Consider the following 27,389-nt stretch of genomic DNA (forward strand, 5'->3'; position numbering starts at 1 on the left):
AGCATGCTAGGGACCGTCTCAAAATTTTTCAATGAGAAGAAAAATTCAATACGATGAAACACAAACAGGTGACAATTCAACACAGAGCAATCCTGCCCTGCGAGTAATTATTTTAATCTGAGACTCACGGTGCTCTTTGTGCACATCTTGTAGATGGAGGACAAGGTTAGTCATATATTTTTGACTGGTACGCCTTGCAGAATTGGTTCTCACACAGAATTCTCATTCAATAACCTTTTTTACCAACAGGTCAGTGGAGTTGCTATGGGCACCAGAATGGGACCCCGCTATGCCAATATTTTTGTCGGCTGGGTAGAAGAACGCTTCTTCACTTCCTACACTGGCTTCGTTCCTGACCTCTGCAAGCGATACATTGATGACTGCGTCGGTGCTGCCACATGCTCCAACGATCAGCTTGAGTTCTTCCTGCATCATTTCACCAACTTCCACCCCTCCCTCAAATACACAGTTAACATATCTTCCACTACTCTTCCGTTTCTAGACATCAACTTCTCCGTCAACTGCCCCCGACTCTCCACTTCGGTCTATTACAAACCCACGGATTCACACGGCTATCTCCTGTACAGCTCATTTCACCCCAAACACACTAAAAACTCTCTTCCCTTTTCACAGTTCCTTCGGCTACGATGATTATGCAGCGACGACACTGACTTCCAGAACCAAGCCCTCAAAATGTGCTCCTTTTTCATCAGCAGAGGATATCCCAGCAGTGTGATTGACAGGGCCCTTGCCCGAGCCAAAAACACCCCTCAACTCGAGCAGGAGCCCCCGCCGTGACAACCGCATACCTTTGTGCTTCCCTACCGCCCCGACACTGTCTATCCCCAGGACCATTAGCAACAACTTTTCCAGCCTACAGGATGACCCCTCCATTGGGGCCCTTTTTTCTGATCGCCCCATCATCTCATATCGCTGACCACCTAATCTGCGTAACCTCCTTGTCCACAGCTCCCTTGACCGCCCTCAGCACCCATCCACACCAGGCACTTTCACCTGCAACTGAGCTGTCTGTCCCCTCCTCTCTCCCAGCTCTTGTTCTCCTGCTACATTACCTCTGCCTACTGCCCTGTCGTTCTCACACCTGAAGAAGGCTCCACGGCCGAAACGTTGTGTGTTTTCTTTCTTCTCTAGTCAGCATGGAATAAACCTATTACTTGTTCAATTGCAACCTACGCGTGCTGGCGCAGCTACCCTCCTGAACTACTCTTGACTTTTACTTGTGTTCATCGGATAACAAGCTCGTCGGTTCTAGTGTTCAGTTTTGTGATGATCCCTAACTCTAGGATGTGCGGTTCGGGGAAGTTTAGTACTTTTTCCTAATATGCTTCGTCGTGGCTGAAATGAAATAGGGTTTTATTTGTAAATTATGGGTTGACAATGCGGTGGTTCACTAAACCTTCAGAGAGAGTCCTGAATATCGCAGACACGGTATTGCACGAACCATTTATTGAACTCGACTGTTTCAGTTTCGACGAAATTGGTGGTGAGGGGACTCTTAGCCGGTGAAAGCCTTCAGGTGTTGATTTCATACTGAAAGTAAGGCGGGGGAAGAGGCACCTGGCGCTTGACAGAATGGGCGGACAGATGACTTGCGATGCTTAGCCGGTTCCCCTCGTTCTGGTCTCGGCTTGGGTCGAACCGGTCCGGGTTTCCAGCCGGCACCGCCGGTTTGCTCGGTGCCGTACTGGTTACTTGGCTCAGCGGAGCGTACGACACTCTGTACCTCGACTCGGAAAAGGTGTTACCTGGATTGCAAGGTGAGTCCGCCCAGGGGTGCATTCGTGCAGCAGGCGGTAGGTACAGGCGCACCTGCACCGTTCTCTTTCACAGGAACACGAGGGTGTCTCCTGCCTAGCAGCTGCTGAGGAAATTAAATAGAATGAATATATAAAATACTAGATCTATCATTACAGCATACATTTCTATAAAAATCTAAACAAATAACGGAAGGGTTGTTATAGGTTTTTAGATGTAATTGCATGTAGCAATAGATGGGTTTTGATAACACACAGCAAGTGTAGGAAACAATATACGTTTTCTTAATGATCTTGGAAGAGTTATCCCACAGTCTACCCTGCCAGCGGGACCTGGCGTTAACTCCCTTTGTCCGTTGCTTTGTCTTGGAGTTCACCGCCTGTGGACCTACGCCTTCTGCCACCAGGACCCTGCGGCCCTGCTCCTCAGCAGCGCCGCCCTGCTGGCGCTGGGGCCCGGGCAGGAGCGGCGCTGGGGCAGCGCGTGCTTCCTGGCCCTGTCCCTGCTCTCCTGCTGCCTGCCGGCCCTGCTGTACTGTGTCCTGGCGCGGCTGGGGGCCGGCGGGGCGGGGCGGGTGGGCGGCTACTCACCGGTCCACTTCGCCATGCTGGCTGCCCAGTGCCGCCTGGGCCAGCAGGGACGGGCCCGGCGCTGGCTCCCCGCCTGGGCCCTGCCCTGGGCTCTCCTGGCCGGCAGCTGCTTGCTGGTGCCGGCCTCCCTCGCCCTGCTCCACCTGTGCGCGGTCTGCGTGGGATTCAGTTGTATCCTTGTGGGAATCTGCTGCTCTGCCCCTCGTGGAGCAGGCTTGTACACGGCCCTTCTTTAAGACTTTATTTCCGCAGTGCTTTTTTTGCACCATTATTGCTGTTCTCCAGATTTTAAAGAGCCGTGATCTTTGCTTAAGACTCTTTTTCACTGCAGATGTTACAGATCCCGGATTTCACCCATCTGTCCATTTTCCAAGCTCTTTATCCAGTCCAGGGCCACAGGGGAGCCGGAGCCGATCCCAGCAAGCAGCGGGACGGCAGACTGTTATACCAGTCGGTTGCTCCCTACTGGCTGACACTTTGTACCACAGAACTGAATCTGACTGGCTGGCCCGAAACCCTGTAACCTGTGAGGAAAGGTCATTAACAAATGAAAGTCTGTGATACTTGACTTCCTTCACTGTGGACCCTCAGATAGCTCTGCCTTTCTCAAGTGGCTGCAGAAAGGAGAAGACCATCTCTGTCGTCTTCTCCCACGCAGGGCCTTTGTGCTTTCCTCTTATAGAGACAGTCTTCCCGTGAGCAGCACGGGTCAAAGGTAGGAACGACTGAAGCCCAGGGTGCGAAACACTCTGTAAGGAACCCTGCATGTGTCTGCATCTCCTCTTAGGAGCTGGTCGGTCGTTTTGAGGTTGGACGCTGCTGAGCATGACAAGGTGAATCTGAGACATCTGTGCACCCAAAGAAGATGGATCTTCTCATAAAATACAAATAACTTAGATTCACAGCCGGTGCTCCACTCTACGTTTAATACATTAGACCGTAGAGAGCTCAGATAATCAGGTTGAATACTGACGTTACTTCATTATTCCTTCTCCCTGGGTTTCTTTGACCTGGGGAGACAGTAAGGGTTGGGTTGTGTCATGGAATCCAGCCCTTATTCCAATTGTGTCGTGACGCATGTGTTACAGACCTGATCCGTGGGCAGAGCCGTCCTCTGCCAGGCAGCTGGAGCCCTTGCAGAGGTCCCAGTGGGAGGAGTATGACATGCGGCCTGAGCCCTGGAAATCCCAGGAGCCTGACTGGGCGGCAGGAGGGGTGCCGGCTGTCTCCGAGGTCCAGCTCTTGGAAGAGCAGCTGCTGAGAGCAGGGATCCTGGCCTCTCTGCAGGACGCTCCTGAGGGATCCGTCGAGAAACTGGAGCTGCCCAAATCTTCAGTGTCATCTCTGCGGTGAGTCACCGAAACCTGTGTTCTGGGAACGCAGAGGTCAGTGCCCTTCTGACATGCAGGGCTAATGCTAAAGGAAACTACCCCAGTTTTTTACATTCTGGTCTAATCTGCGTAGGTAATCCTCAACCCCAGAGTACTGGTTTGAAGTGTGTAGTGGTCGTTTTTATTGAAAGAGGTTGACTCGGTAATTCACCAATCAAATTAAATAAGGTCACGTATGTAAAAGAACTGAAACCAAAACAGATGAGGTTGTGTGGAAAGAAGTCTGAACTTGAACATGCTAGTTTGCACAAAAAAATACCCTACGTCCAGGGTTGTCAGTGTGCATGAAACAGGTCAAACACAGGAATATTTAGAGACTGCAGTCCTGTCTGTCACAGGTCATGTCATAATATTCATGCATGTGGAATTAACATATGTCTTGGGTTTTCAAGAACAGTGGAGTACCACTGCTATGGTTGTGAAGTGCAGTGCTTTAGGTGGCAGCTAAGTTAATGGTCAAGAGTGAGAAAGTTCTAAGTAGGTCAGTGTAGCATTTAAAAATTCGAAGGAAAAGGAATAGAAACCAGAAGATACTGTGAGCCTTAAGAGGATTGAAACCAGTGTTGTAGGTTTTGTGACTCATGTCTTGGAATTAGCATTCTGTGAAAAAATGTTATATCTGAGTCATATTTGGAGGCTTTGTGCTTCCATTGGGGATTTAGATGCGTTCTCTTTGATATAGGGCCTAAAGGAGATATTCTCTTGGTGTTGGTATGTTGACATGTTTGTGTTTTTCCTTTGAGTCCGACCGTAAAAATTACATTTTGCTAAATGCATGGTTTTCTTGTCTGTTGTCTCGGAAACAAGCCATGTGTTATACCTAAATACTTTCTTAAAAGACATGTTTGTGAGGGAGGCATGGTGGTGCAGTCTTTAGCATTGCTGCCTCGCAGTGCTGGGGCCCTGGGGTCAGTTTCTGGGGTGCTGTCTGCGTGGAGTCTGTATGTTCCCACTGTGTTCCCATGCGTTTTCTTCGGGAGCTCAGGTTTCCTCCCACAGTCCCAAGACATGCTGGTGGGGTAATTGGCTTCTGGGGAAATTGGTACAGGTGTTGGTGTCAGGGCACAAGCTGCCCTGCGATGGACTGGGGTCCTGTCCAGGGTGTACCCCGATAGTTGCTTGCTGGCTCCCCTGCGACCCCGAATTTGATGAAGCAGTTAGAAAATGAATGGATGAAAACGTTTTGCGTTGCGTCTAGACGCAAGATCACCTCTCACTTCGGAGTTCTGTGCTTTGTTCTTTCTCAGACAAAAGATATCTTCTAGGTCTTGTGTTTAGCACAACGAGGCACCCAGATCCCAAAGCTCTCGCCGCGGTCGTGGAAAATCCTTAAGAGCCACTTCAGCTGCCGCCTGCCGCTTGTCTTGCAGGTTGCAGCAGCTGGAGAGAATGGGCTTCCCCACAGAGAAAGCCGTGGTGGCTCTGGCAGCCTCCGGGAAGCTAGATGGCGCTATTTCCCTCCTGATCGACGACGGGGTGGGAGAGGAAGCCGTGGTCACTTCCAAAGGGAGGACGCCTTCGGCACAGTGGACTGGCTGACCTCTCGGAGTCGGGAGCCCCCTCCGATCTTGGCCACCTGTACACCCCTTTCAGGTGACTTTTATTGTGGTCGTGAAGATTAAAGGTCAACATTGGACTGAGCTCTGCTCTAAGATAGCAGTGTGATTCACTCTGGATTTGTGCCGATTTCAAACCTGGTTTGCAGAGTTAAATGCATTTTTATGTTGAAGTGAATTTCGGCATACAGATCCATTGTTTTGCAAGTGATTCCTGTACCTTCTCATGTACTGCACAGAATAAATTAATACTAAATTAATGTTATGGCAAGATTCTGAATGGGTTCTGCTTTCCAGTACTGGTTTAGGGAAAACATTATCCAAAAAAAATTGTCATCTGAGTTTTGTTTGAGATTTTAGTAGTTTTTCAGTCAGCACAAGCAACAGCAGATTGATGATACTTCTTGTCAGTCCATGAAAAGAAGGCTTGATTATAATGCCTTTAGACTGTATTCCACCTTTTTACAGTTAAGCAGCTAAAAAAAATATGCATTTTTGCTTAATTTATGAGGGATTGAAGCTAAAATCATTCCGTTATGAATGCTGCTCCACCTTCTAATCTGTTAAAGAAATACATGATTTTGGATTAAACCGCACTGTAGTACAGCCTTTTGTGGTTAAATTGAGCCAGAATAGAAAGATCTCTTAAATGAATGCTTTTTTGCAGGTGTAATGGTGGCGAGATCTTTACAATTACAGTTAACCTTTCTCCAGTGAGAACAATTTGACTCTGTACTGTTGGTGCATAAAGGCGTACTCTAGAATCCAACACTCCTGCACCCCTCACACCCTCCTCTCTCCATCTCGTGTGCGCTGTTACCATGTGACGTTCAGTGCGGACATGATGCCTTGTTGGACCGTTTTGGTTCTTTTGTTCTGGTTCATATCCTTCCAAAGCAGCGTAACATCAAAATGCAGATGAAAATGGGAGTCGCAGGGGAGCCGGAGCCTATCCCAGCAAGCAACGGGTGCGTGGCAGGGTACACCCCGGATGGGACACCAGTCCATCGCAGGGCACACACACTCCCACCAGGGCCAATTAGTCTATGGACTGTGTGGAGGAAAGTGGAGCGCCGGAAGGCAACCCATGTGAACATGGGGAGAACACGCAAACTCCACACAGACAGAGCCTTAAAGAGGCAGTATTGCCAAGCACCATGCCACTGTGCCACCTGTACAATGTAGAACTTGCTTTTTTGTGGTACGAGCTTACAGGATTTGGTTCCTTGCAAAGCTCTGCTAAATCAGCCACAATTTAATTTGCACCTGGAACGTTTCAGGTGACTTTTAACCACATGTCACACTTTACACTGACATGGTTCAGAAGTTATCCGGTCAGTTTAATGTAGAGAGAAGTCCTCCCACAGATGTCCAACATTTACAAGATTTTAGTCACCAGCTACATTTCTTTAGTTTCGAGCAGCAGAGAGGCAAAAAAAACCCTGCAAACACCAAGTGGCCAAGTGATTTTGATTAAGGACCAGCTTGACAATCAGAGATTCATCTATTGGAGGGATTCAGTTTACTTTTATTTTTGCTGTGGCCCCAATTCTAATCAAGTGATGATTGTACTCTTTAGTCAACAAAGGTCACACATTCCTGGTCTTTCAGGATGCAATATTTGTTTTCATGGTACACATGCAAAAGAGGAGTTTAGGCTCATGGGGCAAAAATAACATCTTTAATTTCCAACAATCATTCCATTTCCAGCAATGGATTTTGGATTACATGGGTACAGAACGTTGTGAATGATTTTGAAAAAAAAAACACTAAAAAATACACATGGTAGTAAAATGTTAAGGGGAATCAAGGTGACAAGTTAAAAAATGCTAAGGATTATTTTTAAATAATACACAAAACAGTTTTATTTCAATAAAAAAATCAAAGAGGTTTAATGACTTGCAAATCAAACTAAAAAAACTTTACTAGTGGTACTAATTACAAAGATATTCACGTAGCAAAATCATGTTCTCTTCCCATCATAAGGTAACAAATGAAGGACTTCTGTAAATAGACTGCCATAGGTGAGCAATGCAGGAACTTTAAGTTCTATGTGAAGAACACTATCTTCCCCAGCAAGAAAATAATGCCCCCATCTTTATAAACATCCAACCAGGGGGACACATTGGAGTCTCTGTATAAAAGCAGGTAACACCTTGTCCTGACTGTTTACTGTGCGGAGAGGCAGGAGTCCTTTTCCATTGGGGAGCCTTCAGGAGGGCTGGTTACTGCTCAGGACTGAATGCTTATTGCATCCTGTACCAGCAGATGTTCCAGAGGAGATCTGATTTCTGTGATTGAAGCAACCGGCTGCTGAGCAAAAACCACATCCCTGTGTATCTCTCCAGCTGCTTGGGATAAACTTACGGGTTAAGAGCATGGGATTAAGGGTTGTCCGAAGGGAATAAAGCGTTTTGTAAATAAGAGCAAGCAGCCCAGGAGAGCAGCACTCTATGTTGTTCAACTTGCAGCAACAGGGTTTCTTTCGTAGAGCAGTCGGGAGAAAAAAAAACATGCTTACATATTTTCTAGTTCCATTTTTTCCTGCAGTGCCCCCACGTTTCAGAATCAACGACAAATGTTTTCTCTTTCACAGCTATATCCCGAAAAGGTATTCGCTCCAGTCAGGAATTTGCATTGAACTTCCTATAGTATTTGTGAGTCGGTTGCTTGTTGTTCTTGGATTATGGTTCGAAAGTAAAGTTGAACAGGGAATTGTTTTTTTATCTGCAGATTGTGCATTGCTAATTGAATTGTTTCAGGTCATCCACAGCACAGCATTTGCAGTTTGCCTGGCATTTTAAAATGTTTAAGCCGTTTTTATGTCGTAAAGAGCCGTGCTTGTCTGTAGGGGTAGAAAGAGGTGCAAGTGAACTCATTGTATTATCAGCGAGCACCAGAAAGCTTTCCCCAAGGTGCCCTAAGCCTGCCAGCAGCACTAGGCAGCAAGCTGAGTGAATCCCATTGTCCATGAGCTTGGAGAGGAACTTGGCAGTGATGTGTGCCAGTGGGGTCCGGATGATCTTTCAGGTGGTATACTGTCCAGGACGTTTGGCACCCGGGATCATTTTTCCTCTTCGGCCTCCCGGGATAATGTTGAAGAGAGGGCCTGGTAGGCAGAGATCTTGGAACGTTTATCCCGGTAGAAGCCAGGAAGCGGGGTACCATATTGGCCCTCACCCGACCCAATGTCCGGTTCTGTTGAAGAAACAAGACCTTGACTGTGCTGTAATGTGGTGCCAAGAAAGGCAGCCACCAGCACTCTGAATTACAGGAAAGACGGGCTTGTGGCCATAAGCTTCTACAGTATCTTAGATCTCTAGCCAAGCCTTACCTAATCTAACAAAGTGAGCTCAAATTAAAGTTGACGATGCATTACATGAACAATGATTAGTTGATTACTAATATGTTGATCATCCTGACTTTCATTGTGAAGCCACCAATTGTATGTAACCATAATTATATTCATATATACGATACGAATGCCAAAAAAGGTTTCCAGCAGTGTCATTTCCAACTGTGTTTTTAATTTTTCTCCAACAGTTTCAGGGTGGATGAACGCAACAAAGCAACTAAACCAAACACAGATGCACGAGTTTGCTTTGAGAAATGGCGTTCGGTTCAGTAAACATTAGGTGGTGAATAATGAAGCTGACAAGGTCTTTATGGAAATGGTTGCTATGTCACACAGACAGCAGGTGAAGTGAAGGCTAGCTACAAACCTTGCTGCATTACTGCGTGGTCAGAATGCTTTGGAAATGCCAACAATAATTAAGCTTCACATGCTTATGTGTTCGAAAAGATCAGAAGATGAAACGTTGTTGAACGATTGGGTGTGGATCGCCGAAGGGCCAGTGTGTGGTATGCCAGAGGGATTCAATACTTTCTTCCCTTACCCCACCACAGCAGAAGACCATGGAGAAGGCAGACAGCACAGGCCCACATTCCCCAGAAGCTCAGTTCATAGCAGTCGGTCACTTGGATCGGGTACCAAAAACATCTGGCCAGATGATGATCTTAGAGGATGGCTATTCCCTCGTAGGGTGCAACTCGGAAGTACAACTCCAAATTGCCAATCCGAAATACATTTCTGATTCGGGGCAAGACAAACTGTAACTGCCCCTTTTTTGATTTACCCAGCTGATGAAGGTCAATTGACTAAGAACTGAGTATGTGTTGGAAATAGCACATTTAGGAAATAGAAGCAGTGCCAGCGCCCTACCCCCATATAAAAAAGACCTTAAACACCACTTGGTTGTCTTTTCAGAGTGCAGGCTGAACCCTAGAGTGCAGCCATTTCTGGTTCAAGCCTGGCCTATGTCATCAGCTGACTTCTGGAAACGCCCAGGCAGTGGTGGGGGTGGGCTTGGTTGAGACGGTCAAGGTGGCAGGAACCCTAGACCTTTGAGTGTCTGCGAGCTGGCAGTGCTAGCAGTGAGAGATGCATCTCTCCTCCAGTCGATGCTGAATCTCTCCTGTCGGCTCCTGTGGAGCTCAGGGCACATCACAAGGGGCAGCAGCCTGGTAGCGGGAGTCTTGAACAAAGGCGCATGCAGTCCTCGACACCCCCCACAGGCTGACGCTGGTGCCGAAATGAAAGACGACTGGCGATGCCAAATTGGGGGGAAAGTATAAAATTGAAAAGAATTGTCAATTCTAAATTTGAGGAAAAAAAACCAAAGGGAGTAAGTAAGGTTACCTGGCCAGATGATGGCTTCCAGTAATGTCACCCTCCGAGCCAGAAGCTCAAGATCAGCTTGCATGTCTTGGAACATCTGCAAGCTAAAGGCCTATTGGAGATCGAAAACAGTGACAGGGATGGGAGGCGAAGGCAAGGGGACCGCAAGCCCTTACCTGAGACCTCGGGTGCCCAGCCAGTGAAGGCAAGAATGAGGACAGACCTTCTCCCACATGAAACCAGTGTGAAAATCCACCTCTGCCAAAGCCCTCAGCTGTCACACCAGACCTTGGAAAGGCAGCGCACGAGCGCTGCTGTGGCAGTGTGCTGCTGCGCACACTCGTTGGCGTTGTTGTTGTGTTTTTACGATACGTGTTAAACGCTTTGGAAAAGTACCAAAGGGAAACCGAGAAACCTGAGTCTTAGGGCTGTGTTTGCACATGTCATGAGGCAAGACTGGCCGGGTCCTGTAATTGACCCGTCCCCAAGGCGGCTAAGGAACTGAAAGGAATTGCTGTGGAACCCAGCTGCTGTGCTTGATCCCTAAACACGCTGCTACTCACAGACAGGTCAAGTGAGGAGAGCGAGGAGGGACCAGAAAGAGGAACAGGTGCTTCAGGGCACGTTTGCTTTTCATGCTGGAGCCAGGACTGCCAGCTCCTTCTTGGAATATTGCATTCTCTCCCGGAAGCGGGTGGAATCAATCCGGGAGAAAGGCATAGGGCACGATTTTAATGTAAAGGGGGCACTTGCCCATCCTCTACCCAGCCCCAGGGGTGGCCGCTGGGCAGAACTGGCAGTCCCAGCTGGCCCAGTGTGAGGCCGCTGCCATCAGCCCTGTCCTTCGGCACGGAGGAGCCTGGTGCCCTCGGCGAAGGCTTTGACCAGGTGGATTTCCACAGGGGCGGAAGGACGCAGCAGCTAGCACCCTGCAGGAAAGAGAAAAGGTCCCACCTGACCACAGCTGATGCCTGACTGCTGCCCCTACTCACCATGGATACCAATCATAGTCTCAAGGATTAAAACCCTCTCGGCTAAAATCTTCAGCGCCTCCCGGATTTGGTGTATCCCGTCCCCCTGTGGAAAATAGATACAGCTGTCAAGGTGTAGGGCACAGCCAGAGCTCGCCGCAGTGCTTGGGCTTCGGCAGTTAGAGGGTTAACTCGCCATACCAGCCCGCCCCTCCCCGAGACCGGCCATGCGCTGAGCGAAGGCAGGGTTGCAGCATGCTCATGACGTCAAGTCTCCAGCCCCTAAAACAAAACACCCCTTTGCATTCCCCCCTGCAGCTCCGAACCTGGCGTCAAGCGGCAGACCAAGGCAAGGCATTCGGAGCCCGGCACCGCGTGCCGCGCTGAGCTGCGACATCACTCTGCAGAACGAGTCTCCCCAGCTCCTTCGGGGTACAGGGTACAGGCGGTCCGGTGCAAGGGTCTGTGGCGGGGTGGTATCCAAGCGGGTCAGGGGAACGTTTCGCTCACTACAGAATTTTGCTGTATGCAGAGCTGGTGACAGCAGGTGATCTGTCTCCCCATCCGCGTGGGATGTGGGAAGTGATACAGATTTTTAAGAATGCCTTGCTCATGGTACCGTTTGACTTGCATTCTTAGGGAATGCACACACAACAAAGCCCTTTTGATCAAGAGATAATACAGTCTCCTCCCCAGTAAACAGAAGTTTGGGTGCAACACCGTCATCACCTGCCTTACACCAGAAAGAATCTTACTTCATCCTATTTCCTAAACATCTGAACAGGTCTATCGTGTTTTCCCACTTGATTTCCTAACCACCACTCTCGATTAATTCAATAAACTCTCTGTTTAACGGACTGTGCTTTCGCAGACATTGGATTTAACAGACAAAACCTGCTAAAGGGGAATTTTGTCAAATCAGAAATGCTGGACTTTCCCTGAATTAACGGTAGGTGAATGGCTTACCATGGATGTTGTGTTTTGAATGCTTTGATGAATTTTATACAGTATATTTATGGGTCATGAAATAAAGAGATGGTATATTTACGATAAAAAGACACATGAACAATTAACATTGACTATGTTAATTGAAAATGTTAAAAAATAAAAAATGGAGCATATAAGGTATATACTGAATGTATATCTTCTCTTGTATAAATATTTAACATTATTTAACATTTTTTAACATGTATTCAGCAATAACAGACATCCCTTTCCCCTATTATTCTGTTTAACTAAGGTTTTAGTGTGTTTTAAGAAACCAAACTCATTTGGTGACAAATACCTTTCATAGTTTGGCTGTACTGGCTTTGTTATTAGTTATATTTTGTTATAATATTTTTGGCTGTACTGGCTTTGTTATATTTATTGACCTGGTGATTGGATTGTTATTAATCAGGTTATTGATCTGGTGTTTATGGGAAGGAGAGACATGGTGGCGCAGTGGTCAGCAGTGCTGGGATCCTGGGTTCAGTTCCAGGGGTGCTGTCTGTGTGGAGCTTGTATGTTCTTCCCGTGTTCACGTGGGTTAGAAGGTGTTTGGATGGATAGTCTTGGTAAAATACATGTATGCTGCAGATGCCCCTTCCAGATCATTTTCTGAATACCAGCAAGTGTATCCTAGCTATCTTAGGTTCTACTAAAGCAACAAACCCTCCTACAGCTGCTGTCACTCTGGGCGCCATGTAGGGCTGCCATTCAATAGGCTTCTCCTTTCCTGTGTGGACTAAACTCCAGTGAAAGGAGCTGCTGTATCATCTCTTCCCCTAAGGGCTTTTTTTGTTAAGCATTCCTTTAAAACAAACAAAACAAACATACATACAGTAACAAGTCAGAAACACATCCATTTGCTTTCCTTCAGATGACGCAAACCAATAGTGTTAAGAGTGAATTACACAGGCCACAGTGATTTGTTTTTTTCTGGGGCGGGGGATTTTCAGTCAAAGGCCACCCCTTATTTGGGGAAAAAAAGGAATTCAAGCAAAGCTCTCTGAAAGTGCTTTAGTCCATTCTTGTAATTGAAGTTACTCCTTTGAAATCTGTTATTGACAGACCCCATGGTCAGTAAGCACTGCCTGTGGTTTAATTACTTGATCATGCCTGTTGGACAACTCAAGATTTGGACAGGCAGATTTATGAAGCAGGCAAGCCTTGGTGGAGCTTTCCAGCCATTCCCTTCCTCAGTTCCTCGTGCAACTGGGAGTCTGATGCGCTAATGTGACAGAGATCCTGCATTCAAACGCTGCATTTTCATGAGTCTAGAATGTGCTCTCCACTCAGACTGACACAGCAGAAGCTTGTATACTGCACTGAGAAAGACTCTCAGTCTGCTCCACAGTCTGAGAGCTGTGTTGGCGCTTGGCACTGAAAGTGCAGTAAAAAGTATAGTAACAACGTGACCACCACTGTGAAAACGGGGTGGCAGACTGGTGTATCTCCTGTGGACGTCGACGTATTTGGTATTAATAGGTAATGTCAGGGGTGGCCTTTCACTATGCTTAGTTAGGCAATCAAATATAGAGCTGAAAGAGAGAGTTGTTCAAGGCTCAGACCTATGAGCAGAGAAGACAATGGGATGAAGACCTTAATCATGTTTCATTTAAAGCAAAATGTACAGTATGGAATCATGCTTATCAGTATGTTCTGCAATATGAATTAATTGGAAAAACAATGCTTTGATTTAAGAATCCATGTAGGCTTATAACTGTTGCCATCTATTCAACTGCAGCTCAGTCACAGCGTGTGTTTCATGAATTACAGATTACACTGATCACAATATCTAGCTTCCTCTGTGGCAGAGTGCTACAGTTGTGTCCACTAACCTTTATTTATGAAGGACTACTGAGAAACAAATATGAATTCCTATAGTGAGAGGTGCTACTTATGGTGAAAGGTCTTTATCCATTTTCACTTTCTGTGGTCTTGGACACAGAAGATCAGAACAGAGCCCATGCTTTCTGGTTAGCTTGACAGAGACAGGCTCTTGTTCCACACCAGGCCACTTCTGCTTCTGGAGCAGGGCAGTTTCTCTCAGGGTGGGTTAGTACTGGAGCATGCACGCATTCATTGGGGACTCTGGAGGATAGCTGTATCCATTCACCTGCAGCCCACCCCACCCAAGACCAACCAACACCATCTCCACACACATGGCGCATGTGGCATATACAGTCTTACTGCTCCCTTAAGGACTGGCAGGGACTGGTCAGCTGAGTGAAAAAAACCTTCGAAGCGTAACTTAAAACAAACAAAAGCGTAACTTTTGGCAATGCGTGAAACAAAACGTAAAATACTTTTGATATATACGACGGGTTTGTTTTAATTTTAGTTGACTATTTAATACGAGCTACAGAGTATCATGCACAATCTTTCCCGTGCTGTACCAGCAGACCAGAGGTCAGCAACATTCAGCAATTTTGGCTTATTTAGATTTTGTATCAGTTGTCGCAAGTGACAGTTCAACCACAGATTAAAATGAGTTAATGAGGGGGGTGTGCTTCAAAAGCTGTTATCCATTAATTTTATGATGCAGATATCTAGGTGACAGTGCCTGATTCTTCCTTAGACCAAGTCTGTTGACATTAAAATAAGCAGCTTTGACATGAAGGTGATGCATCTGTGACAAAAAACAAGGCATCGTATGGAACAGGCACAAACACATGGCAGCTGGAGCTGGTGATATATTCAAGGCCTGATGCTGGCTGTCATGCAGAATGGCTGATATTTATAATGCAGGCCAAGCAAATGCTGAGCACAGATTGGAAAATCTTCTGCGGAGACGGTTTTGCCAATTTTAAAACGCTACGACCCTCTGAAATAGCGGTGTGCTACGTGACACTTGTACGAAACGGTAAATTATACAAATCTTTCTTTCCCTGCTTTGACCGTGGTGAGGGTCGTTACCTTCCACTAGATGGTGGTATATCATCTCATGGTGGTATATCACTGCTATTCCTTGGGAATGTGCAGTGTCAAAACTGAACCAGGTCTTCATCAGATTGCTCATAGAAGAATCAAGCAAGCAGTGATAAAAACAACAGCTCAATATGCTTTTGCAGTGGCCGTGATAGTTCTAATGAGTATGGATGAAGACAGAGCAGAGGTTTCCTTGGCCCCTAACCTCTGCTGGGTAATCTTCTATACCCTCTGGAAATTTGCACCAGGAACACATCTGTAAAACTGGAGGGTATCACTACATCTTTCCCTTTTTGTATGCAGATGTATATGCCAGATGCTGAGGCCCAGAAAGTGACTGTGAATGGTAGCCATGGAAACAGTTTCTTGCAGAGTGAGACGGATGGGATTGAGGGTCAAACAGAACATTACTGAAGGGCAGCAACCAACAACAGCCCAGGCGTCCAAAAAATTCCTAATGACACACTGTGACATTCAGCTATCACAACAGCAGCATTCAGACTTGTGTAACCACAGCTACACATAGGAGACTTCATTCTATGTGACCATTTGATGTGGTATAGCATGTAATTGAAGTCTTATTTGTGTCATTTGGATTTATTGGCAGAGTGAAGTCATTTTCTTCTCTCGAAAAGCTTCACAGAATCATTGAACTGTGTTATTCCTCAGCAGCACAGCTCAATGTGGTTTTTCAAATGGCTTCACTTACACTGCCCTAGCTGATACAAAATCCTTTAATTCACACTGATATCATTGTACCACACAGTCACTGACATACTGTAATTGCTGGCTCCCTTTATTAATCAGTATAGTATTAATCAGTAATTAACTGTAATCACTGCTGTTTATTAAAGAATGCTCATTTCACAGTGAGCTTATTGAACACACAGTATGTGCTGAAGATTTTGAGAGAATAAACTGATATAACACACAGGCAGTGCTTTGTGTTTGACATGATGAGAAATGCAAATGTCAAAAATATTTGAGCTACTTAGTTTTACATTTGAAACTAAGGCTTTCATTTAAAAAATGGAAAAGTCAACTGTAAGGAATAAGAAAAGGTTTTCTTTCACACTGTTTTGCTTCATAACTTTAAATTCAGATGTGTTATATAACAGCATCATTGAAAACTACAGGTGGCAATGATATCAGTGGGAGTCAAAGGATTATGCATTGAAAAGTAATGAGAGCAAGAGAGCATATTTGTTCCCAATTTGCAAGTGTTGTGAGAAAGAAAGAGAAGAAGAAAGAGAGCAAGTTAATTTGGAAACAACTTTGAATTTCTAATTTATTGAATATATAGATTTTCCTATATCAAGAGTAAACCAGTTACAATTAGTAAGAAAAAAACAAATTAAAACTGAGCCTTAGCTCTGAAATGCAGCACAACCAGAATGTGAAGTCAAAGTATCCATGAGGATACCAGAACGACATAAGTCAGCAATTGTATTGCCTGTAAATCTGAGTTCTGAAAATACACAATAGTATCATTTTAAAGAAGATCCACAACACTCCGTTAGCACTTGGTCATTCTTACAAGCAAAGTCTATACAGCCTTTATAGATAAATACAATGAATTTCCCAGACTGCAAGCCACACATGCAATATTCCCATGTGACGATCTGGAATATGTGCAAAACCTGGCTGTGTGAAAGTGATCTACCTGTGGTGAAGTGACAGGTGAGATACTGGGATACAGGGTGCTTGTACTGTAGGGACTAAGACGCAAGATGGCACAACTGTGTGACATAGGCACGCAGATCAATAGGGATTGTGAAAGCAAAGTGGAACAGTATATCACTATCTGTAAATGTTTTGTTGACTGTTTCTGCTTTAATTTGCTGTAATCTGAATTTCTTAAGACAATTCTGCCTCTAAACTGGCTGGACATCTCTTGACCTCAGGGGCTCAGCTCAGTATCACAGTATCACTGTTTTACAGCGGTGGAGGAAGAGTGTGACGGTGTGAGAGACCAAAGTGTCTCAGTGGTGGAGGAAGAGTGTGGCAGTGTGAGAGACCACAGTGTCTCAGTGGTGGAGGAAGAGTGTGGTGGTGTGAGAGACTGCAGTGTCTCAGTGGTGGAGGAAGAGTGTGGTGGTGTGAGAGACTGCAGTGTCTCAGTGGTGGAGGAAGAGTGTGATGGTGTGAGAGACTGCAGTGTCTCAGTGGTGGAGGAAGAGTGTGGTGGTGTGAGAGACTGCAGTCTCTCAGTGGTGGAGGAAGAGTGGTGGTGTGAGAGACTGCAGTGTCTCAGTGGTGGAGGAAGAGTGTGATGGTGTGAGAGACTGCAGTCTCTCAGTGGTGGAAGAAGAGTGTGGCAGTGTGAGTCTTACCGGCAGGCCTTTCTCTCCTGGCTCCCCTCTAGGTCCTGGGTCCCCCTGTAGGAATGGAGGGAAACCACATTTCTGTTCTGTTCGACTTCACAACATGTCCAGTGTAATCATACTGGGACCAGCACAGGAGGAGAGATGCAGGCATCTGTATATTGTAAATTGATGAACTGTCAGCCTGATCAGCGGTGGGAATTCTGGATCTCTGATGCTTACAGAGGTGCAATGCTTAAAGACTAACATCTCAAGTGTCCCAGTGATTAAAGGGTACCCATGCTGTAAAGGAAATGGAAACCAGGGCCTTCTTCTGTTACCCCCTCTGGTTACTCCGGTACAGTTAAGGAGTCGAATTGTCACCTCACAGATGAAAGAGTGCAGGCAGAATCTTACCGGCTCCCCTCTGAAGCCTCTCTCTCCTGGATACCCAAGTGGTCCCTGGAAATTTGAGTAAAAGAATTTCAAGAGATATATCATAAAGTCCAGAATTTGTAACAGAACCACAAAAGATTGTCTGTCATGCTCCATTGTTACTGCTGACACGTGATGTTCTACTAGCGTTTATGTCTGAATTACAGTACACTGTGCCAGAGCGCTTGATTGGATGTCACCCCCTGGTTCTGAATGATGATTATACTTACGATTACAGCAATCTAAAACAATTGCTATCCGTTTCAGCCTGAAAGGTCGCCATTGAAAGGTAGCAGGTTATTTTTTTCACTGCACTGAATGTCTTGTTTGGATGTGCGTGGTCAGAGACAGAAAATTAAGATAAAACATGCACCCTGTGGTAGTTTTCCACACTGTGAGCTTCCAGAGCTCAGAACAGCTGTCAGACCCTTGAGTCCGAACACCGTTGTCTCACACAACAGATTGGACTATGGCTGGTGACATCACCGATCCTGAACTCCTCGGGGTTTTGTAGCCCTTGAAATAAGACATGTTCCTTATTTATTACTTGTAAGTTTACATGCTTCATGGATGTCCTGCCACATATAAACTAGTACAGGAGCAAGTGAGAATGCACACAATACCTTACAACACGGTCTTGGAACAGTAACATTGCACCTTGTGGCCGGAGAAAAGTGTTGGTACTATAAAGAAGCAGCCCAGTTCAAGGTAGAGGGCCTCATCAACCTTCGCCATCTCTACAAGCCTGGGGCATTGTTCCTAGACTGGTGCTGGTCATCCCTGGCTCATGGATTACATGCCATTGTAGGGTGCAGAAATAACTTATTATTGAAGATCTCTGCAGCACCTACATTAATTTACCAATTAGGGGCCAGTGAAGTACTTAGCCTGCAGGAAGGTTCAAAGTCCTGCAATGAAACGGAGTTCAGACGCCAAGACGTTGAGCACCCCTGTACTACTTACTCTGTCCCCTTTGTCGCCTTTAGGGCCTGCTGGCCCCTGGAGTCCAGGCGTCCCTGGCTGGCCCTAAGGAGACACAAAGATATGGAAGAGGGAAGAGCTTCTCAGGGTCAGGGGGAGACACCATGGCTTCAGGGGGTGTGCTGAACAACATTGCTGCTGAATGGGGTTAAACTCTTAAATCTAAAGAATTAGGGTCTGCTAACTGTAAACTGCAGAGCGATCTCAATCTTACAGAGAAATGTCAGCTTTTCATCTGTCCTCAAGATGGAAGAGCCTGCTGTTCCTTCTTATTTGGAAGTAAGGGGTTCAAACATGAAACCAAAGCAACATTGTTACTTTTTCAGCAGGGGTTTTGAGAATTCACACAAATCCCTCTTATTCCCATTCTTATGCGTACAACCCAAACACAGTATGATATGTTAGACACGATGAGTCTGGGGTTTACCTTAACAAAGAGAGAGAAAATTCATCCAGATAATTGTCCAGTCAGCCAATTAAAAAAAGCTGCCAGTCCCTTCTGAACAGAAAGCACTAATTTAAGAGTATTATTGTTTTGCAGAAAAGTTCAGTTGCAGAGCAGATCTTGAGGGAGGCAGGTGGCTGAGGTCCCTGCTGTGCGCAGGGAGGGCGATGACGTCACCGCGCCCGAACGAGCTCCGCTACACTACAGGCAGCAATCCCAACTGCCTCCCTTCTCCAGCCCTGCCCCCAAAACCGTGAGCCCCTCAGCCAGCACTTACGTTCTGCCCCGGAAGCCCAGGAGGCCCGGGTGGTCCCGCCGGGCCCTGGGGACCTGGGGGTCCTGCAACACAAGGGAAGAAAGAGATTAGGAAAACATCCAGGTCCCAGGATGTCAAGATGTTATCGGGAAGGACAACAGACTGCAAACGGGGCGCCCCCCACAGGCTGACTGACCTGCGGGTCCTGGTGGTCCTGGTGACCCCTCTGGGCCTCGCGCAGGGGTGCCCCGGGAGTCCAGAAAGGAGTTTGACAGCAGGGAGTCACTGGTGTCGCCTGGGGAGTCAAAAACACGGGGCAGCAGTGAGACAGGTGCCCCCTGTTCCAGCTCTGACAACAGGGCACCTGGGCTGCTGCGGGAGGTGGGCTTGATCCGGCTGGTTTTTACTCCACAGCAAAGCTTTAAAACTCTTTTACAGGCGGCCCACGATCGAAGTCGTACGCTACAGGACGTTTTGCACTGACATCGCTGATGAATTAAGGAAGTTGACGTAAAAAACCGCTACACGTATATCAGCAGAGCATATGAGCAGATAAAGACAGAAGAGGTGAGGAGTGGCCCCCTGTCTGTGCAGTCTTCAGGCCAAACTTTGTCAATGTAAAACACACATAGAAAGCAAACGCAACTCCTTGTGCCACCACTGGATGGCAGTGTTCACTAACAGCCTGCTCTGCTATTACTATTACTGCAGGGCAACAGCAGTGTGGAGGTGACAAAATATATTTTTTACCTTTATTATTTAATTATGGTTTTACATCACCACAACAGCATATGGACTACAATAAAATTTTACGTACACCACAATTATTATGGCATTATGCAGGTATGCTACACATACAGTGAATGTAATACATGTACAGTATATAATTGAGGTTCTTACAGTTCCTGCCTTGTAGCTCCCAGGTTTGACTTTGGCGTTAGGTGTCTGTCTTGCATTCGTCTCTCCTCCCCATGTTTGAGAGGGTTTTTGCTGGCTACTGTGGGCTCTTCCCACCTCACGTAGACATGCTGCTGAGGTTTAATTGGCGTCTCTAAATAGTTTGGTCTGCTGTCCTGTCCTGTGATGCACTGTCCCATTCAGCAGGACAGCACTCATGTGCTTACAGAAACTACATAGCAGCACTAACTAAAATGACTTAAAAGTACTAAATACAGAACTGAAGTGTTATTTTTTCAAACATGAAAGGGATCGTTTTGTGGTGTGTCAGCGTGGTACTCACATAATGAGTGAAAGTTAAAAACCCAAAGAATATCATGTCAGGATTTTCCACTAAGAAGTGCATCATCTGGTTTTTGGCTCAAGAAGTCAACACGACCTCAATGTTCAGAGAAGAAGGGACTACTACACATTTCATTCACACAAAGCCGTTCCTCATTTCTACAGTGGACACAAGTGGATACATTATATACAGTGGCTCCAATGGCTTTTCTGTGTGCATGGCGTTCAAATACTTACAGTGTATTGTACATATTTGAGGGTCTGTACAAATATGAGCTATTACTTCTCTGCCATGGCTTTAAATGTTAAAATCCCTTAAAAATAAAATGTGCTTGCTGGGTGACAGGGATATATTTTATGACGAGTGCAAGTTAAAGTTTAAAATCAAACGGCTGTGGCTCATGTTTAATGCAGAAAACAACAGCTACAAAGTGAGTACAAATTTCGGTATTAGAGCAATATGGGGAGAGAAGGGGTGTGTGAAAGAGACAGACGAGGAGAGAAGGAAGCAGAGATGGAGGGGGAGAGAGAGACAGAGAAAGACCAGTTTTGCAGTTTTCACCAGCGAGAGCCCTGTGTTTACACCGCAACCATAAAACACCGCAGTTATACAACGTCTCTCGGGGATGGGCCTCATAGATAATCCCTGTCAGCAAGTCAAGCATCCTTGAACTCCCTCTCCTTTAATGTGAAACTAGTTCACATTTCCTGCCTTGACTGCTATCAATAGTCCTGGAATTAATATAGCATTTCAGGCAGGGTTAATGGGGAGCCTGAGTCGGAGTGGTCCTGGGCGAAGGACCACAGCAAACACAAGCAATGTGTCTCCTGATGGAGCACTCACTGCACCTGGGGATGCAGGAGGCTGGGGTCACGACACGTCTGGAAACCCAGGACACTGGTCGTGTCTTAGTCTTAGCAGGCTGGGAAGCTGCAGGAAGGCTGCAGCTCAAACAATCAGGAAGAACTTAGCGGAGGAGACACAGACGACACTGACGTCTCAGCAGGTCACAGGTAAAGCTACAGAGGTCACTGCCGCATGACGGGCTGGTGGGCTGAGCTCACCCAATCCTGCTGGCACTCAGATTGCACTCTGGTGTTTGGGCAGTCCCGGAAACAGTCATCTAATGACAAAGCCCAGATCCAAACCACTAACCGTAGGACAATATTGCCTCATAAGTACTGTTCACACCACTCTGCAACACTGAATTTTTTTTAAACAGTTTGGCTTGGACCATATTCAGGAGAAAAATGCAGCACAGTGCTTTGGTATGTACTGCAGTGAAATTTAATCTTAATAAAAAAATATTCTGAGTCCGCCCACAGTACAAAGACACCCCATCTGACAGCACTAATGCAATCCAAAACAATGTAGTGTTCATAGTGCCACTGCCTTTCTCAGACTCCCACTGACTACAAAAGCACTTCAGCTGTGAGATTCTCAGAAACACATTCCCAGATGATTCAAAATTGCACTCGAGTCACTCCTAGCAGCAGGTGGAAAGAGATCCAACACTACAATAAAAGGGAAACTCTATCTTAGCCCAGGATGGTCGGTGTTTTCTTAAGGAAGCCCGCTACAAACTCCATTCTCAGTTTCACAGTTCAAGCTAGCAGCTTCCCAGGAATGATAACAACTGGAAACCTCAGCATCTGAAATCTCTTTCACGTGAAGATAAATCTCAGAACCGGTCAGTAATAGTCCCTGGCGCACTGATTGTGACCACAGAAAAACCATCCTGAGCTCTTGATGCCCTTTTAGCCTTGTACAGCTGTTGACTTCCGAACATCTGGAAGTCATTGAGAAATGGAAGATGTGTATATTAAAAAATGTTTCATCCATAGATGGCCTGCTACACTGTGTGTGATATCTGTCAAGCCATTTGATTTACAAACAAAATAAGAGCCCTTGTTTTTTCCTACTCTGTGTATTTATGTTTGCAAAATAAGATGTTTATTTTTTACCAAAACATCATACATATCTCCTCCATGCCCTGTAGTTATACAGTTACTCTATCACACAATAAACATTCTTACACGAATTTCCTTTTGATTTGTTGTACTGCACAAGCCCGTTTGTATATGCTGTGTAAATAACTGAGTACAAAAACAAAACTGAAGTGAACTGAGTCTTTACTGTTTTTAAAGGTAGATGGGAGACGGGATGTCAGAGTCTTCTCTCCATTCTGAGGAGAGCTACAGTAGGAAGGCAACATTTCCGCTAGAAAGCACCGCCGGAGACGGACCACCCATCTCCGGGACCAGACAGGACAGCGCAGTCTTCCTTTCTCGTCAGTCCCTGGCAGCCTGTTAGAAAGGTGCCCGGTTGGGACAAACTGTAATTCCTGTTTGTGTGTTAGGCCGAGAACATCTGCTGTGTGCGGAGGCAGTGTCCCCTGGAGAAGGCCTGGTGAACTGGCCCACACCGCCTCCTGCAGCTGAGGCAGGCAGCGCAGGAAGTGCCCAGGCGAAAGGGAGCGCGCCAGCGGGGAGGATGGCTTACTGTGGTCTCCAAGGTACCCGGGGTCAGATATCCTGGCATGAGCTGGAGGCCCGGGGGGGCCGGGGGGGCCGGGAGGCCCAGGCGGCCCTGGGGAACCATGAAAGCCCCTCTCCCCCGGAAGGCCTGGCGGGCCCTGGGGTCCCTGGATTCCTGGGACAGAGACAGAGAGTGAGACAGGCCGGGACGGACAGCGGGGCTGGACACCAGGTGACAAACCTCCTGGAAGAGCAGCCGCACAGTGGACAGAACCCCCAGCCACCTTCTACATCCAATAAACACACTGTCTCACGCCTGATAATGAGTGAAAGTTAAAAACCGAAAGAAAACCACGTCAGGGCTTTCCATTAAGAAATGCAACATCTGGTTTTTGGATCAAGAAGTCAACGCGAACTCACAAGGTTCAGAGAACAAGGGACTACTACACATTTCATTCCCACAAAGCCGTTCCATATTCCTACAGAGCACACACGTGGAAACGACAACTTCCAGATCATGGCCTGTTCTCGTCTGTTACCGTCATTCAATCCTTGTCTCATCACCACAAAAGTGGGCTTAATGAAAGGATAACAGAGCCTCAGAAATATACAAAGTACAGAATAAGGCTGACACAAGATTAGCTTCAGTATGTCTTCAGCAAGCAGGACCTGATGCTGATCTACTGTTCACACCACAGGAACAGAAATACAGTGGAAAATTAAGGCTTTCCACAGTATACTACCAGTTCGAAATATTGAGCATTTAGCACATGCAAAATAAGTAATATTTGTGACAGACATCTCATAGTTTTTCTTGTCATCATCGTTATCTGAAGAGTTAAGAGAAGTTGTTAATTGCTTCAACAATGAACTGATTTAGGTTAGACACAGCTGAGCTGGAAGAACTGTAAAGTTGTAAACATATTGGCCCACTAGGATCAGGACTGGATACCCATGCTCTGAATTGAGCAGTGGTTGATGACATTCTGTGGCTAAAAGATACTAGCTGGAAATGGTAAAATTCTGGGATGCTGTTGCTCATTCAGACAAGGCTTGATTCCCCCCCTGATTTCTGATTTTACATTTGCTTTTGGACTCAGTTGATCATTCTTCAACCGGACAGGACACGTGACAGTTGAGACAAAACATAGTTTTCCTTCACTTGTCAAAATGCAAATGGAGAGCAAATGTTGGCTTAATTGAATAGTACACAAAATCATCATCACCATTACCACAGAATTTTTTCAATTGCTTAGTGGACTTCGATGACTGTAAATTAGTTTTTTTTTATTAATAGTGATCTGGAGTCTAAACAGATGCAATAAAGTATAGAGTTTCAGATTCTGCTGATGCCAAGATTTAATGAGTAGGATGAAAAACACAGGCAGGAGGCAAATAATACAGCTCTTTAACATAAGATAACTGGAGAAAACAGTATGTTGTGTGTTTTTTTTTTGAAGGGGGTTGCCTGGAATTGCTAATATCAACAGCAGAGACAGCCCAGTCACAGTCTACTGTTGGTCCATATTAAAAGGAAGAGTGTGTAAAGGCAATCCATTTAAATAGCTCCGAGGAGAACTGGAAAAGCTCAATTTAACACTCTATAATACTGGATGATATTAGCAGCGCTCGTGTGCAATAAATGAAATGTAGCTCCTTTCAGTAACCTGAGGAAGCAATAATTTACACAGAGTTGTGCCAACACTGCCTGTGGCTGGCAAGAATCTCACATTTCCCTCTTTAACTGCTACCTTCAATTAAGACTGAAAAGAATGAAATAATCAAGAAAGTGGTGAGAATGATTTGTTTTACCAACAGGATAAAACAAACTGGCCTAAGGTGAAACTCCAACTCCTACGTCACTCTTCCTAAACTTCTGAACTTGTATAATGTGTCAGCTTGTTTAAAGTGTTTTAAGAAAGTATGTTATATCTCGTCGCTGCTGGTGCACTGTGGGACGAGTTCTTACTGACACAGCAGATGGCCACACCTCTACTCACCAGTGACATCTGACAGGAGACCTGGACCACCTGGAGGCACTTTTACACTCACGCCCACTTCAGGTGGCTCAGGATATTTAAGGGCTGTTCTGACACTGCTCTGGGCTCTGCCATAGAGTTCTATCATCACCTCTCTGATTCTCAAGTTCCTAGCTTTTGTTCTTGCATTGGATTCTCGACCTTGCTTTGCTCTCAACTATGGATTCTCCCTGTGACACGCTAACCTGGCTTCCTGGTTTTAACCTTGCTTCACTGGACATTGCCTTCGGATTTCCTTTGTGCTTTGATTTCCCTGTTCTGGCCTGTCTGCTTTGCCTACTCACATTGCGCTTGCCTGGTATTATAATTATCTGAGAATCAATCTGTTATTTATTCTTTGTCTTATTTGTTTATAAAAGAACAATTTTGTGGTGCACATTAGGTTTAAACAATTTCATTAGTAAGGAAGCAAAAACAAAAGCGTTTTACTCCTTTTACTTATTTTATCTAGAGGTCCTTTGGGAATAATATATAACACATGCATTCATTATTAAAAAGGAAATGCAGGGCCTTAAAGTAATTACATCGTTAGATTATAATTCGAGAAAAGGCTGCAGTTTGTACAAGTGATCTCAGCCTCAGAGAAAGAGCACAAGGCACTCCTTTAAGGACTAACAAAAAACACAAAAGAAACAGGTGCTCCAGGAATGTGCTGTTTTCTTCATTGTTATGGGAAAACAGCAATGCTATGCAGGAGGGAGTTTCTATTTTGGGGTATGGTGGCAGGTCAGACTGCCTTTCCTTTTGTTTTGTGCTCACTGTCACAGCCCACCGGAAACTAGGATTTGATCCTGGGAAGGTAATTAAAAAAAACAAAAAGGGTAATTTACAACTGTCCTTGATAACAATACCCTGTCCAATCATTGACATACCTGTCTTAGTTATGTCCAAGAACAGTTAATCCTCAGCTAGCCCTGAGTATGGCACCAGGAGTTTTATAATGAACAGAAAAGAAGGGATAAGGGTTATTGCTCTGAACACCCCACCCTCTATTCCTGATTCACATACACATACTGGAACTGACACACCTGGGCAGTGAGGAAAGAGGAAATGAATTTTTATCTATGAGGTTTCTCAAGGTATATTCTCCTGCGGTTGTTGCAGGACAAGGGGTCCTGATGCAGTGATTGGTGGCCACAGGGTTGACTGGGGCAGATAGCTGATTTCCTCATTCAGGAAACAGATGCCCATTACACCATCTTTCAGGAAAGACACTCTGGTCATGATCTGTCTGTAACACTCTGTTGTTACCCTTGAGAAATCACAGGTACTAACTGATTCCAAACTGTACTTGAATTAACCATTTGGGTTTGGGTTTTGTACATGTTGTGGGAGCTCATTTCAATTGTATTTGTATTTCAACTTGTATATAAATTGAAAGAGGTGCAAAGTTCTGTGATCAAATTATTGTATTAATTTCTTTATATAACAAGATAGGAAAATCAAATATTAATTCTAGTTTATAGAGACAGATTGGAGACTGATTTATACAGAAGCCAAGGAGAGGTCTGAGAACCTTGCTTGAAGGTACAACAGCAGTATCACGTCAAGGATTTGAACATGCAACCCTCAAGTGGAGCTAATTCCTCCACTTGAGAGCCCCTGGTGTACAAGCGAAGAGGGGCATTGAAATAAATGAGCCCTGGGAAGGAAAGGGCTGCACTCACCTGGAGGCCCGGGGATGCCTCTCGATCCCGGGGCTCCTGCAGGGCCCCTCACCCCTGCCTCGCCCCTTGGCCCACTGGGGCCAGGCAGACCTCTGGACCCCGGCAGCCCTGAGCAGTACAGAGGAGAAAGGGAGGATTCAGACTGCAAACCTGAGCAGCCATTGGAATACAGTGATCACCAGATTAAAGCACATGGTTTCTGTAAATACAGATATGTGTAGGAGCATAAAGATATGCATGGGAGACTGGAAGGCTAAGGGAGACAATTAAAACTTAAGTTTAAAAATCAGTTGTGTTTTATTTATTGCTGCTTAGGTTCTGAAACAGTTTTTGACCTTTGCAGCAGCAATGGAGTGGTCAAAGCACTAACAGTACATTCACAGCTTTAGTATAAGAAAAGCGAACTCCTCTTGGGCCACAGAAGTAGGGCTCAAGCCTCAGCCAGGCTGCACCCTTCAATCCCAGTGTTCTGGGAGGGTGGGAGGGCGGGACCTGGTGCTGCAGGGGATTTTCTCCAGCTACAGATGCCTTTGTAGCTTGGGCAACAGACAGGCTACAGTGCTCAAGTACCTGCCCACAATCTGAGAAACTGAAGGAAGAAGTCAATTCATACCATTTCTTCCAGGAGTGCCATCTTCTCCTCTCTCTCCACGAGGACCTTCAAGAGAAATA

General features: G+C 45.8%; 2 protein-coding genes across 8 annotated transcripts in view; one reads left to right on the top strand and one right to left on the bottom strand.

The window, feature by feature from the left end:
* The first annotated feature begins 1,111 nt into the window (after positions 1–1,111).
* On the top strand, positions 1,112–23,343 carry rhbdd3 (rhomboid domain containing 3). Of its 3 annotated transcripts, XR_015929757.1 has the most exons (6): positions 1,112–1,778; positions 2,148–2,537; positions 2,958–3,081; positions 3,455–3,715; positions 19,135–19,861; positions 22,682–23,343. XR_015929757.1 is itself a non-coding variant. In XM_088617958.1 (5 exons), the coding sequence occupies exons 1-5, from the start codon at positions 1,616–1,618 to the stop codon at positions 19,160–19,162; spliced, it is 966 nt and encodes a 321-aa protein (XP_088474084.1). In that variant the 5' UTR covers positions 1,112–1,615; the 3' UTR covers positions 19,163–22,213. The 3 variants fall into 3 exon arrangements, 2 of the variants coding, with proteins under 2 accessions (XP_088474084.1, XP_088474083.1); XM_088617958.1 differs by lacking the exon at positions 22,682–23,343 and having other exon boundaries at positions 19,135–22,213; XM_088617957.1 differs by lacking the exons at positions 19,135–19,861; positions 22,682–23,343 and adding an exon at positions 5,128–5,578 and having other exon boundaries at positions 1,126–1,778.
* Positions 6,973–27,389, bottom strand: part of emid1 (EMI domain containing 1) — a 100,859-nt gene continuing 80,442 nt past the window's right edge. The window contains exons 7-17 of one of the 5 annotated variants that reach the window (XR_015929756.1): positions 27,331–27,375; positions 26,718–26,825; positions 23,037–23,186; positions 19,491–19,589; positions 19,316–19,377; positions 18,576–18,638; positions 17,595–17,639; positions 17,208–17,252; positions 10,984–11,068; positions 10,013–10,103; positions 8,475–8,511 (exon numbers count right to left, since the gene is read on the bottom strand). Coding sequence is in view for 4 of the 5 variants with exons in the window: in XM_088617953.1 (XP_088474079.1) it covers positions 8,200–8,511; positions 17,208–17,252; positions 17,595–17,639; positions 18,576–18,638; positions 19,316–19,377; positions 19,491–19,589; positions 23,037–23,186; positions 26,718–26,825; positions 27,331–27,375 (929 nt within the window). In the remaining variant the exon portion in view is untranslated. Of the gene's footprint in view, positions 8,512–10,012; positions 10,104–10,983; positions 11,069–15,654; positions 16,005–17,207; positions 17,253–17,594; positions 17,640–18,575; positions 18,639–19,315; positions 19,378–19,490; positions 19,590–23,036; positions 23,187–26,717; positions 26,826–27,330; positions 27,376–27,389 lie in introns of those variants that run through there. The other 4 variants (XM_088617954.1, XM_088617955.1, XM_088617953.1 and 1 more) reach the window with 4 other exon arrangements.

The sequence above is a fragment of the Lepisosteus platostomus genome, chromosome 24 (assembly GCF_059453375.1).
Source record: "Lepisosteus platostomus isolate fLepPlt1 chromosome 24, fLepPlt1.hap1, whole genome shotgun sequence".
NCBI lineage: Eukaryota > Metazoa > Chordata > Actinopteri > Semionotiformes > Lepisosteidae > Lepisosteus > Lepisosteus platostomus.

What these genes read in the sequence shown, in the direction of transcription:
- rhbdd3 (XM_088617957.1), top strand. Translation starts at nt 1,616, where the DNA reads ATGCTTAGCCGGTTCCCCTCGTTCTGGTCTCGGCTTGGGTCGAACCGG. An exon ending in GGTCTGCGTGGGATTCAGTT is followed by an intron (nt 2,538 to 2,957) that starts GTATCCTTGTGG and finishes GTGGACCCTCAG; the next exon opens with ATAGCTCTGCCTTTCTCAAG. An exon ending in TCTTCAGTGTCATCTCTGCG is followed by an intron (nt 3,716 to 5,127) that starts GTGAGTCACCGA and finishes CTTGTCTTGCAG; the next exon opens with GTTGCAGCAGCTGGAGAGAA.